Genomic DNA, 12,324 nt, shown 5'->3' with positions numbered 1-12,324 from the left:
AACAGGCACGGCATTTGATCAAACAGCTAGGTCCAGCAGTTTCTTCAGATTACAAGGAAATGGCTATCCATGATGCTCTCTGGCTGTATAATCTATATTTAAGTTAGACTGGTTTCTGAAAGCTTCCCTAAAAACATGGTACCTTTCCCTGTTTACAGTAGGGTAATTTAATGTTTAATGCCATAAGTGAAACCTCTGAAGGATCAATACCAAAAAAGCACATCATTCAAACATACCTTTACATTCATATTTTAAAGCATGGGAGACTGAGGTCCCATGAATACCCCTGGAATTTCACACATTTTAACACTAGTGTCTGAAAGGAGGGATCTGATTGTTTGATACAATGAATTCTTTTCAAGTTCACAAGTACAAACAGGATTCATAACATAACAGGAAATAAGCAGAGGTTCAGAATGTGCTTATGTTTTATGCCAAAAACCGAAAACAAACAAAAAAGGTGATTGCCTGGCAATGCAAGGAACTTATAGGTGGCCAGTTGAGGTGGTAGCTAAGGGTGATTTCTGAAGAACCACACCTAGTACGCATGCTTTAATGAAGAAATAATAATTAAAATACACACAAAAAAAATTTACGTAAATGCTACCTAAACCAAGCTCTGTCTGGGATCTGTGGTTTTTCTCGCCAGAGGCCACCTACCCCAGGGCAAAGTTGCTGTCTTCCCTCCAGTCCACAATGCGGCAGATGAACAGCGTGTTGGCATAATCTTTAGGCCGGGTCACAAAGTCCTGAGGACAGTCCTTGAGAGGTACATAAACTCTAGGCACCCGGTGGTCCGAGGGAGAAAACAGGGCATACTTCCTAAACAGTTCACTGTTCTTATCGGCCAAGAGTTTGAGGAAGCCAGTCGCTGCACGGGAATGTTTTTTTTCCAAGATGTAAACCACCTGAAAATACCAAAGATATAGTCAATGCTGTTTATCTGTAGGACTGGATAACAGTTGGGAGAAGTCAGTAGGATGTTATTTGGTCAACTATCTGGGTCCAGGAGTTTTTCTAAGTCTAAATGAAGTACCTCTCAGTGATGCTCTGTGACTAAGTTATCTATATTTAAGTTGCAACAACTGAAGCCAGCGAGCACATATACCCAAGGAAAACTAAGCAATACACAGATTAATTAGATGAAAGTGCTTTTAAAACCAAGACCTATGTCTCAAAGAAATATGTAAGACTCCAGCAGGGAAGTACGGCTCCAGGTATTTGTTCTGCATTACATTTTTCTCACATGAACTATACCAGTATCTCAGGTGAACAACACAATAGTTGTTTATTTTAAAATGTTATTAAACGTAAATAACTCCTTTATTATGCCTTCAAATGCTGAAACCTTTTAACCTTCCTTCTTTCCAAGATTAAACCCAGTCTCTCATTTCACCAGGCAAAAATTCAATAGCACAAGTACATGCTATTTCTACCAAGAGAAACACATCATCTTGGACTGACTCATCATTCAGCTCTCTCACTCTCCTGTGCCCCTCCACGGGCTTTTTCACCACATCAAGACCACTAGTGCCTTGACCCTTGCCTTCTCTCTATGTCTGTTAGCTACCTCTTAGCCTTGAGTCCTTTCCTACCTGCCAGAGACACCATGTTTCATCACTTCAAGTCCTGTTACGTATGTCATCAAATGCCTCACCCCTCTTGTTGTTCCATTGCACCTACTCCAAAAATCCTCAATTCTGGAACCATTCAGCCACCACTATTCTCTAACCTTAAACACAAGTTACTGAGTCCACCAGAAAAGAAGAAAATTATAATCATACAGATGGATACCATCACACATTAATGTTATACAACTGTTGCTAGGACCTCAAAATCTCTAAGGTGTTTTTTTAACCTGTTCCCAGTCAGCACAATGCATTCTTTTTTTCTTTTTGGCTGCGTGGGGTCTCAGTTGCGGCAGGCGGGGTCTTCGGTGAGGCATGTGGCACAGGCTCTTCGTTGCGGCACGCGGGCTTCTCTCTAGTTGCGGCCTGCGGGGTTTCTTCTCTCTCTAGTTGTGGTGCGCTAGCTCCAGGGTATGTGGGCTGTGTAGTTTGTGGCACGCAGGCTTAGTTGCCCCACGGCATGTGGGATCTTAGTTCCCCGACCAGGGATCAAACCCACGTCCCCTGCATAGGAAGGCGGATTATTTACCACTGGACCACCAAGGAAGTCCCCAGCATAATCTATTCTTTAAGCCCCACTCTCTTGATCCTTCTTTTGGGACTCCAATTATCTGAATGCTGGATTTTTTTTACTGTTCCACGGCTTCCTGAGGCTCTGGTCATTTTTTTTCAATGTATTTTCTCTCTGTTCGGATTGGGTAAATTCTATTGATTGGTCCTCAAGTTAAATAATTCTGTGCTGAGTCACCTCTACTCTACTACTGAGCCCATCCAGCAAGTATTTCATTTGTTGCTGTATTTTTCAGTTCTATAATTTCCATTTAGCTCCCTTTTTATACCTTCTATTCCCTTGCTGAGACTTTCAGTTTTCTCATTTGTTTCAAGAGAATTTTTAATTGCTGTTAAAGCATATTTATGATGGCTATTTTAAATCGCTATCAGGTAACTGCAGTATCTTGGTGTTGGCATCAACTAACTTGGTGTTAGTTGTCGTTCCTCACTCAAATAGTGATTTTCCTGGTTCTTGGTATAAGGTGATTTCCTAATGTATCCTGGACCTTTTGGCTATAATGTTAGCAGGTTCAAGGTCTTATTTAAATCTTGTCTTTTAGAAGGCAGTCACCCTGTCTAGGGTTAGCGTGCAGGTCCCGGACTACTTTTGTGGGCTGTAGTTACAGTGACAATTTAGTTTTCAGAGCCTTTGCAATGCTATTTTGATATGTTTGGTTGACAAGGTACCACTGGGGCTCCCACTAGTTTCTGCTGGTACTGCTGAGGGGCTGGAAGGAACTTCCTGAGGCCTGGGCGCCTGGCTGGTCTCTCTAATGTGGATGAGGAACACATCCTAGCCCACGTCCATGCAGAGACAAAGAGGCTTCTCGTTTAGGGTTTTTGGGGTAGTGGCACCCCCTTCGATGGGTGCTACCTGGCTGCTCAGCATCTCTGGGTGGGAGAGGGGCATCTCAGGCCCATGAGGATAAAGAGGTTTCCTGGACCACATACTTGTGGTAGGATCTCCCTTGCTAGTGCCACCTGGATGCCAGGTGTCTCTGGGTGGGGGAGGGGAGTCCCATACCTATGAGGACAAAGGGGCTTCCCAGACTGGGCTGCTTGCTGCGGCAGGATCCCCCTTACTGATGTTCCCCCAGCTGTCTGTTACCTCTAGGTAGGGCAGGGGAGTCTCAGGCCCATAGGGACAAAGAGACTTCTGGGGCTAGGCCACCTCTGTGGCAGGATCCCTGTTGTCAGGGCCACCCAGATGCCTGGCGTCTCTTGGTGAGGGAGAGAAGTCTCAGGTGTGGTGGGGAAGGAGAGCCCTTTTCCTGGCCACTTGCCATCAGCAGAGATCCCAGTCAATCTGTCTTATAGGTGCTGCTGGGATTGCCTGGTGCTGTTGGAGGGCCACCGGTTAGATGTGAGTGAGGAACGAGTCTGCTTGAGCCACCTTCTATTGTGGGGTTGGGATCCAGAAATCCGGGGCCTGGGTCCCCTTCTGTTGGTGGAGGGCTTGTAAAGTCCCCTGCTACTACATTGTTCTTCTAGCCCTAGAGTCCCTAGCTAGTTTGCCTTCCTCTTTTCATCTTTTAGAATTCTCCTTTGGTTGTTTCTTATTATTGTCCAGAATTTGTAGCTGTGCTTAGGGGGGAGGAGCAAGGAGAAACGAATCTATGCCATCTTGTCTGATGCTTTTCGTTTTAATGTTCGACAGAACAAGAAGTATACAAATCAGCATGACATTACTCATGATTCATGTGTTAGCTGTCACAGAAATGACTTTACCACAGTGTAAGTTTTGCCTTGTAATTTTAGACTGAATTCATTAAGAAACTATACAAAAACAAATAAACCCCAAAACCAAAAATAGCAAGAGAGGGAGCACCATTGGGGGGCAGCAGCAAATTGCAGAACACAAATTCCACTGACAGAGGTTGCCTCTACTCAGCTCTGACCAAAGTCATTTAAGAATGTGGCCCACTGTTGCTGGATGTTTTGTTTTGTCAAGAGACGCCAGAAGCCTGACACTCCCTTTTTTTTTTTTTTTTTTTTGTATAAGCTACTAAGCCAAAAATTTTAAATATTGCACAGGTCAAGCAAAACACAAATTTGTGAGCCAGACCCAGCCCTCGATCTTTCCGTTCATTATATTCTTTCACACCTATCATATTGCCTAGTATATGGTTAGTATTCAAAATGCTTATTAAAATAAAGATCTAGATAACTGAATGGGCAATTGGCAGGGGAGAGTAAAATATATGTAATATAATTTCGAAATTCCTCATGTCGATATGCAGGAAACACTCTCCTAACCAACTTGCTAGACTGAGTGGCAACGCCGCATTCCCAGGTTACACGTGCTGGCGGATGCCTCTGGTAAAGGAAAACCTCATGCTATCACATACTCCATCCTTTGTCATTGTACCACTCCTTCCACCAGGAGCTATCTGCATAGCGAGGATCAGCTGTGTTTGATCCCATATCTGAATGTCACTAGCATATATAACTTTTTTTTAAAGATTTAATTTTATTTATTTTTGGCTGTGTTGGGTCTTCATTGTTGCGTGAGGGCTTTCTCTAGTTGTGGCGAGCAGGGGCTACTCTTTGTTGTGGTGCACGGGCTTCTCCTTGTGGTGGTTTCTCTTGTTGCAGAGCACAGGCCCTAGGCCTGCGGGCTTCAGTAGTTGTGGCGCACAGGCTCTAGAGCACAGGCTCAGTAGTTGTGGCACACGGGCTTAGTTGCTCCGCGGCATGTGGGATCTTCCCAGACCAGGGCTCAAATCCATGTCCCCTGCATTGGCAGGTGGATTCTTAACCACTGCGCCACCAGGGAAGTCCTAGCATATATAATTAAAAAATAAAATTGAACTACGCAAAAAAAACAAATTGCTTTTGTTACTGGATAACTAAATTAAATACTTTGGAGAAACTAAAAAATACTTATTAAAAACTTACTTTTGAATTAGATATGGTCATGACAACAATAAAAAAAATTGGAGCAAAAAACTAAAAATCTAGAAGGAGTCTACATTCATATTGCTTCACCAGTACCTAAATTCTCACTCCATTCATTCATTTATTGCCGTGCCGCATGGCATGCAGGATCTTATTTCCCCGACCAGGGATCGAACCCGTGCCCCCTGCAGTGGAAGCGCGGAGTCTTAACCGCTAGACTGTCAGGGAAGCCCCTCTCACTCCACTTTAAATAAACCAAACTGGAAATCATAGATGTCACATTACAAGTGCAGTTTATGCAGAAAAAGATAATGCAGAACCTCAATAAACATATCCATACACAAAGAAAAGGCCTTGGCCCTTCATCCAAAGACAGACAAATGAATATATGTTTAAAGTTATGAAAAAGATTCACTTTTTATGATTCCCTGCTTCCACTGACTTTTCTGATTAACCGACCAACTACAGTCCTAACTGAATTGTATGAGAGGCCTCCAACAGGTAGCTCAGCTACCAGCCAGACAAGTGAAGAAAACAGGCAGAGACCTTTGCTGATCTCTGCAGCGACTTCTCTGGTAAAGCTCTTGTGTCCTGTGACATGAAGGTGTCCTCGTCTTTTGTAACTGGTGCACCAGCATCCTCTTTTCCTAATTTAAAAAAAAGAGAAAAGAAGAGGAGGAGGAATCAGGTAGACACATACCTATTAGGCATACAGACTCATGGGATTTTTAAATTCAGAGCTGCAAGGATTCTTGGATACCATTTACCCCAAACTACTCATTTTACAGAAAAGGAAACCCAGGCCCACAGTGGTTAGGTGACTTGGCTAAGGTCAATTACGTCACTAACTTGTAGTAATGCTCACACTCAGCAGGCCGCATTTTATCTATTTAACATTATTCATATGTTAGGCATCATACAAGTGGAGAGCATCAAATTATGCTGAATTAAACTAAATCGCCTATGTGTCAAAATGCCAAAATAACTAAATGTTATACACTGCCCCAGCCCACAATGAAGAATAGAGATAGGTTAACTTATTATGCACATCTGCTGAAATAAAACAAAATCAAAATAAATGTTAACTTTTAAAAGTACTTTGGTACAGCCATAACAAACAAAATGGTGGAAAATAGATTATATTTATTAAATAAACAAATAAAAAAGCCAACCCTGATTTTCCTGGCTTTTCTTAGTGACATTATATAAAGAGTAAAGTACTTAAAGTCTTTTAATGTTTAATTTCCTTTCTTAAAAAACTTATAAAATTCACATTCACCCAAGAAACTGAAACCACTAAAGAGGGAGTTAGGCTCTGGACCAGAAGTATTAAAACCACTCATGAAAAAAAGCAGCAAATTACAAACTTCTGAACATTTAATATTTTATATTTTCATGTGTTACATTAGATTTCCCCCACAAAATATTCTTATCCAACTCTACTGGAGTTTCTGGATTCTAGGGGTCACAACCAATTCATGTGGGACCCACTCCAGCTAGCTAAGAGAGACTTGTACTTATCATCATTTAGACATTACCAAGGCCAAAATAAATAAATAAATCCTTTTCAGGACTGGCTGCCTCTTAGCAAAGGCTCAGCTAAAAGCCAACTTTACTCTGGGCGTACTCTGGAAACACTGACATGATCTGACCTACTGGGGCTTAAGAACAATCAACTGTATGCTTTTCCATCTATGCTAAAATCTACCTACCATAGTGCCCACTGAAAGCAGAATTCTGTTTTCTAAAAAGAAAAACAAATGAAAACTTTCCCATTGTCGATCACCCTCTTTATCACCCTGTAAAAGAGGGACATCATCCAAGTTCATCTTTTATTTTAGACCAAGTTCAGGATTCCAAAATCATCAGATGCTTTCAGAACAACATCTTTTATACTCTTAGAGAGAAAAAAACCCACACAAGTTGTTGACCAGTTCCATAACATATCTTGCCAATGTGTTCTACAGAAGAGGTAATTCAGGAAAGATTAGGAGGCTGGAATTACCATGAACAAGTATACTCTACCTAGATATCTGATATCCGAGTTTCAAGTCTCAAGTCTATGGTCTCAAGAGCTGGCAATCAAGACAGGGTAGTGAAGGTTTTTCCAAGACAGCCCAAATCCTGGGCATGCGGCTTTCTGTAACGGTCACTGATGGCTTCAGATTCCATCCCAACAACAAGCAAGTCTTCTGTTCCAAAGGTTATGCCAGGTTGCATTCAAAAAAAGAGGGCAAGCCATGCAAGTGGGCCCAATTATGATTTTCAGAGATCACACTTGCACATGACCTTTTCAGGTTCTGTGTTCATAAGGATATCCTGGCAGAAATAAGGCTTTGTTCAGACAAAGATGCACTCTAATAAATTAAACTGAAGCTTGTAGCCTTACAGGTGAGCACCACAGATACGTTCAATGAATGTGAAGAAACACACTGCCAGTTTAGAAAAGTGAATCACCTTAACAGGTTTCCAACAACTACGTCTTGCCACACCAAGTAGCAAAGTTGTCAATTTAATGAGAGAAATCTATCGCATTGTTTAATCACAAGATCATTTGTTTCTTCATTTATACCATGTGTATTTACTGAGCACTGGGCATTGAGGATTCAGTGTGAATAAAAGAAAGATGATTCCAGCCCTTATGGAACATACAGTTTAATGTTGGAGTGATATTCAATAAATAAGCGCTCAATAAATATAGAATTATAAACTGTGATGAATGCTAAGAATGAAAGAACACTCCCAAGGAGGAAGAGCAGAGAACATATGATTTAGATTAAGATGTCAGAGAAAGGCCCTGTGTGCAAGTGACATTTACGCTGAGATATGAGGATGGTGTGTGTAGGAGTTGCCCTTGGAGGAAGGGGACAAAAGACCCCGAGTGGGGAATGGTACTTGGGAAGGGGTGGAGGCGGGAAGTCCTTGGCACGATCAGGAACAGAAAGACCACGTGGCTGGAGCACAGTGAGCAAGAACGGGCACGGCTGCAAATGGAAACGAGAGGCAGCAGGAGTCGAGTCAGATGGGGCCGTGCAGAAGTTAAGAATCCCGAGTTTAAACCTACATACAATAGGAAGCTGGCTAAGGATTTTGTTCAAGAAAGTGACTGCCTAACTTGAGACTCGGCCAACCTAAGAGGGGATGTTGGGAGACCAGTTAAGAGCTATCGCCAAAGTCCAGACACGAGAGGATAGTGCTACAATACAGGCACTGGAGATGGAATTAATAGGATCAATTTAAGAGATATTTTGGAGTCGAACTAATAGACTTTGGTGGTAATTAGATGTGAGAGTTTAAGGATTATTAGATATAAGAAATAAAGGATTGCTTCAAGCTTTCTGACATCGGCAGCTAGGCTGATGGAGGCATTACTGGTACAGGAAAGACTAGAGAAGGCGGTGAAAATCAAGGGTTCTACTTCAGAGGTGGTTCTATTTGAGAGGCCACCTGTGAGATCTTCAAGTGATGATACTGAGTAAGCAGTTCAACATGAATATCTGGAACTCAAGAAGAGAGATCTGCACTATGGCTCTAAGTATAATTTATATGCCAAGAACTTCCATATTTATAGTTTTCCAGCCCAAGTTGCAGAGAAGAAATTCAAACCCAAGTCTCTTCAACTACTAAGTTCCTGAAGCTCTTCCACTGATACATCCTCAAGTATGAAGTAATGTGCTGTCAGTGTTAAGGAAATAAGAAAGATTCACTGAGGAAGTGAGTTGGGCTTGAAGGATATACAGATGTTTTGGAGAAAAGAAAGTTGAAGGGCATTCCAGGTAAAGGCCAGCACTTGTACAATGGCCCAGAGCTGTGAAAGAGCCTGACATGGTAAAGGATTAGTAAGAGATTCATTGTAGCTACTAACAGGTTGAGGACACAAGTGTTGGGCAGGAAGGGACTGGATGGGGAAAGGAACAAACCTGGTGGGGAGGTGGGATAGGTGCTATGGCAGAGATTCTAGTTACTGCCCAATTATCTATTCTCTTCTTTCCTACTAAGCAGAACTCCCTTTTTTTTTTTTTTTTTTTTAGCTAGTATTAGTTAGAAGACCACATTCCTCAGTCTTTTTGTAACTAAGCATGGCCTGAATGTCTACGTTTCAGCCAGTAAGACGCAGGTTGAAGTGCTGTGATTTAAAGGATGGAGGCGCAGCCTTCCCCTCTTCCTCCTTCTCGCTGGCTGGAGTGTGGATGTGGCAGCTGGACCTCAAGCACTCATCTCGGTCCTGGAGGCTACAGGACAACAGTGCATCCTGCTGTGCACAGCAGCACAGCAGAATTGAAGACTATGGAGCTAACCTATACACCTTGACCTGCCTACCTCTGTTCTTCTTTTCTGTGAGATAGAAATAAACTTTCTTGTTTAAGCCATTGATATTTTAGGATTTAAAGCCACTCTCAGCAGAACATACTTCCTAACACACAGGTCCAGACAGTGAAACTGATAAGCCTGGATACTATCCTACAAAGCACTATAAAGGCCAGGGACACATACATTTTAGAGCTATGAATTTGGTAGCGTTCCAGAGTGGAGAGACAATAGTAGCAGAGAGCTTAGGAAGCTGGGGTTACAGTCTAGATGAGATGCAATCAGAATCTAAATTAAGACAGTGGCAGTGACAGTGAACAGAGGCAAGATTTGAGAGAGATTTATGAGAAGGATGCTGCAAAGTGCGTCTCCATCACTATGAATGACTTAGCACAAAAAAAGGGGCTTAAGTTAAAGAGCTTTTGATTGACTATCAGGGAAAATGCTTTCACAGAACGACGAAACTCCCTGATGAATTACTAGAAGAGGGCAGAGCTGCCGGCAGTCCTCAACGAAGGAAAAGGTTATGTTTCCCCACAGCCTTCAGTCTGCCGAACTGAAGGCAGAGCCGGCCCCATGCATTCTGTGGCCCCTTCCAGTTAAAAATGTCCAGAAACTAGTGACTACCAAAATTCTTCATCTAAAAAACAGAATTTTCTAAAAACTGGACACACTACAAATATAAGCAACTGCTCACTATATTCTCCAAAAAAAACACTCTAGGAGGGAAAATCCAGTAAAATCCTAATCTCTTTATACAGATTACCTGAAACTTCTATTTTAAACATTCAAAAAGTAAAACACCATGGTTTGCTGGAGTTGGCATTGCCACTTCCTTAAAAATGATTCTGATTTGGCCTTCTCATACACAAACAATGGACTAACAAGGCTGATTCTTAACACTTGACAAATTCATCAGGTTTTCAGATGATTAGACTGTGATACTAAGTAAAGGCAATGTGAAGAAAAAAGCAAGGAATTGGGCAAAAAGGTGTTTCAATCTTTCCAATTAAAAGAGTGACAAACTCTGACAAATCCAAGCTTTCTCATCTCTGAATGAAGGGTCACAGAAATTTACAATTTCCACCAAGAACTCAATGAAAACTGTAATATAAATTGGTCCATGAAAACAATTCCCCTCAGATCTCTCAAAATCAACCAACGAGGAAAAGTTACTTTCTGGGCCCCTCTCCCCAGTGAAATGTAGGCATGACAACACAAGTCCTCACAGGGCAAGGTAACATTCATGTTAGAATAATTTTCTGGATGTCCCTGGTGGCACAGTGGCTAAGAATCCGCCTACCAATGCAGGGGACACGGGTTTGAGCCCTGGTCCAAGAAGATCCCACATGCCGCCGAGCAACCAAGCCCGTGTGCCACAACTACTGAGCCTGTGCTCCAGTACCCTCAAGCCGCAACTACTGAGCCCGCACGCCACAACCAGTGAAGACCGAGTGCCTAGAGCCCGTGCTTTGCAACAAGAGAAGCCACCACAATGAGAAGCATGCGCACCACAACGAAGAGTAGCCCCTGCTCACCACAACTAGGGAAAGCCCGGGCGCAGCAACGAAGACCCAACGCAGCCAAAAATAAAATTAATTAATTAATTAATTTTTAAAAAAATAAGGAAACAGTCTCCTGTGACTATGAAAAACAAACAAACAAAGAATCATTTTCTGTGCTGCAAGTTTGCCAGCCCAAGCAAATCTCTCACCCTGAAATAAAGCTACTGCAATTGTACAGTGCCACAGAACGTTCACAGTGTGCTCACATACATCACCTCATTTGATCCACACCATAACTTCATACAACAGGTACAGTGGATATTGTTATTCCAGTTTCACCAAGGAAATGGAAGTACTGAAGGGGTAGAGCCAGCCGAAGACATCATTCAGGGATCCTGGTGCTAACTGTGGCAGCCTGTTTTCCACACAAGCAAGAATCAGAGCATCATGGGAAGAGCCATGAAAACCTACATCAAGATATTGCTTAAGTGGCCGTGGGACTCCCTGAAATGCTGGCGTCAACTCAATGAAGGTTCTGAATATCTGTGGAGTGTCAGGCACTACAAATGACCCTGGCTCTGTCCTCGGAAACTCGTGTACTAGAAATGAAACAAAATGCAAACAAATACTGAAGTACATGGAGTTGGTGACTGCTGGCAAGCAGTGTGCCCAAAGGCAGTGAGAAGGGAGCCAGGGAGTTTGACAGTGAACCCCCGAGCTAAAACGGGAAGGCTGAGTAGGAGCTGGCTAGATGGATGGGCATGGAGAGCATTCCAGAAAGGAAGACCATGTGTAAGGCACATAATCAAGAGTAAAATGAGAAGGACAAAGGTTCTCTGTGTCTAAACATGTTGCAGGGACCAGACCACGAAAGGCCTCACATGACATGCTGAAGAGCATGTATTTTACGTTTTAGGGATGGAAAGCCATTGAAAAATATGAGAATAACATAATCAGAATTATACTTGATGAGGAGTCAAGGGTCAGTCTATTGCTCCTTTGAAGATAATCTGTCTTTTTCTCTAGCTGCTTTTAAGATTTTCCCTTTGGTTTTCTGTAGTTTCATCTTGATGTATCTAAGTTTGGATTTTTTTTTTTTTAATTCTACTTACAATCATTGGTTGTAAATCTGTGGTTTGGTATCTCAACTGTTATGGAAAATCTCAGCCATTATCTTTAAATTTCACCTTCGCTCATTTTCTCTCTCATCTCCTTTCTAGGTCTCTAATTAAACTTATTTAGACCTCACTCTATTCTCTATGTCTCTTACCCTCTCCCTCTGCATTTTCTATTTGTCTTTCCATGCTATACTCTGGATAATTTTTTCTGACCGTCTTCCAGTTTGTTAATTTTCTCTTCAGCTTTACTCAATCTTCTGTTAAATGCATCCATTGAGGTTCTTCTCTTTAAAATATTTAATCAAATATATACTT

At 42.1% G+C, this 12,324-nt stretch overlaps 1 protein-coding gene across 5 annotated transcripts in view; it reads right to left on the bottom strand.

The window, feature by feature from the left end:
* DIS3L2 (DIS3 like 3'-5' exoribonuclease 2) overlaps positions 1 to 12,324 on the bottom strand; it is a 386,722-nt gene that overhangs the window by 210,119 nt on the left and 164,279 nt on the right. For all 5 annotated transcript variants that reach the window (XR_009009011.1, XM_007184723.2, XM_007184727.3 and 2 more), the window contains 2 exons: positions 5,625 to 5,725; positions 661 to 908 (listed from right to left, as the gene is read on the bottom strand). Coding sequence is in view for 4 of the 5 variants with exons in the window: in XM_007184723.2 (XP_007184785.1) it covers positions 661 to 908; positions 5,625 to 5,725 (349 nt within the window). In the remaining variant the exon portion in view is untranslated. The remainder of the gene's footprint in view (positions 1 to 660; positions 909 to 5,624; positions 5,726 to 12,324) is intronic.

Source organism: Balaenoptera acutorostrata, chromosome 8 (genome assembly GCF_949987535.1).
Source record: "Balaenoptera acutorostrata chromosome 8, mBalAcu1.1, whole genome shotgun sequence".
Taxonomy (NCBI): domain Eukaryota; kingdom Metazoa; phylum Chordata; class Mammalia; order Artiodactyla; family Balaenopteridae; genus Balaenoptera; species Balaenoptera acutorostrata.
The sequence above is the reverse complement of the archived record's forward strand: the minus strand, read 5'-3'. Positions and strand labels throughout refer to the sequence as shown.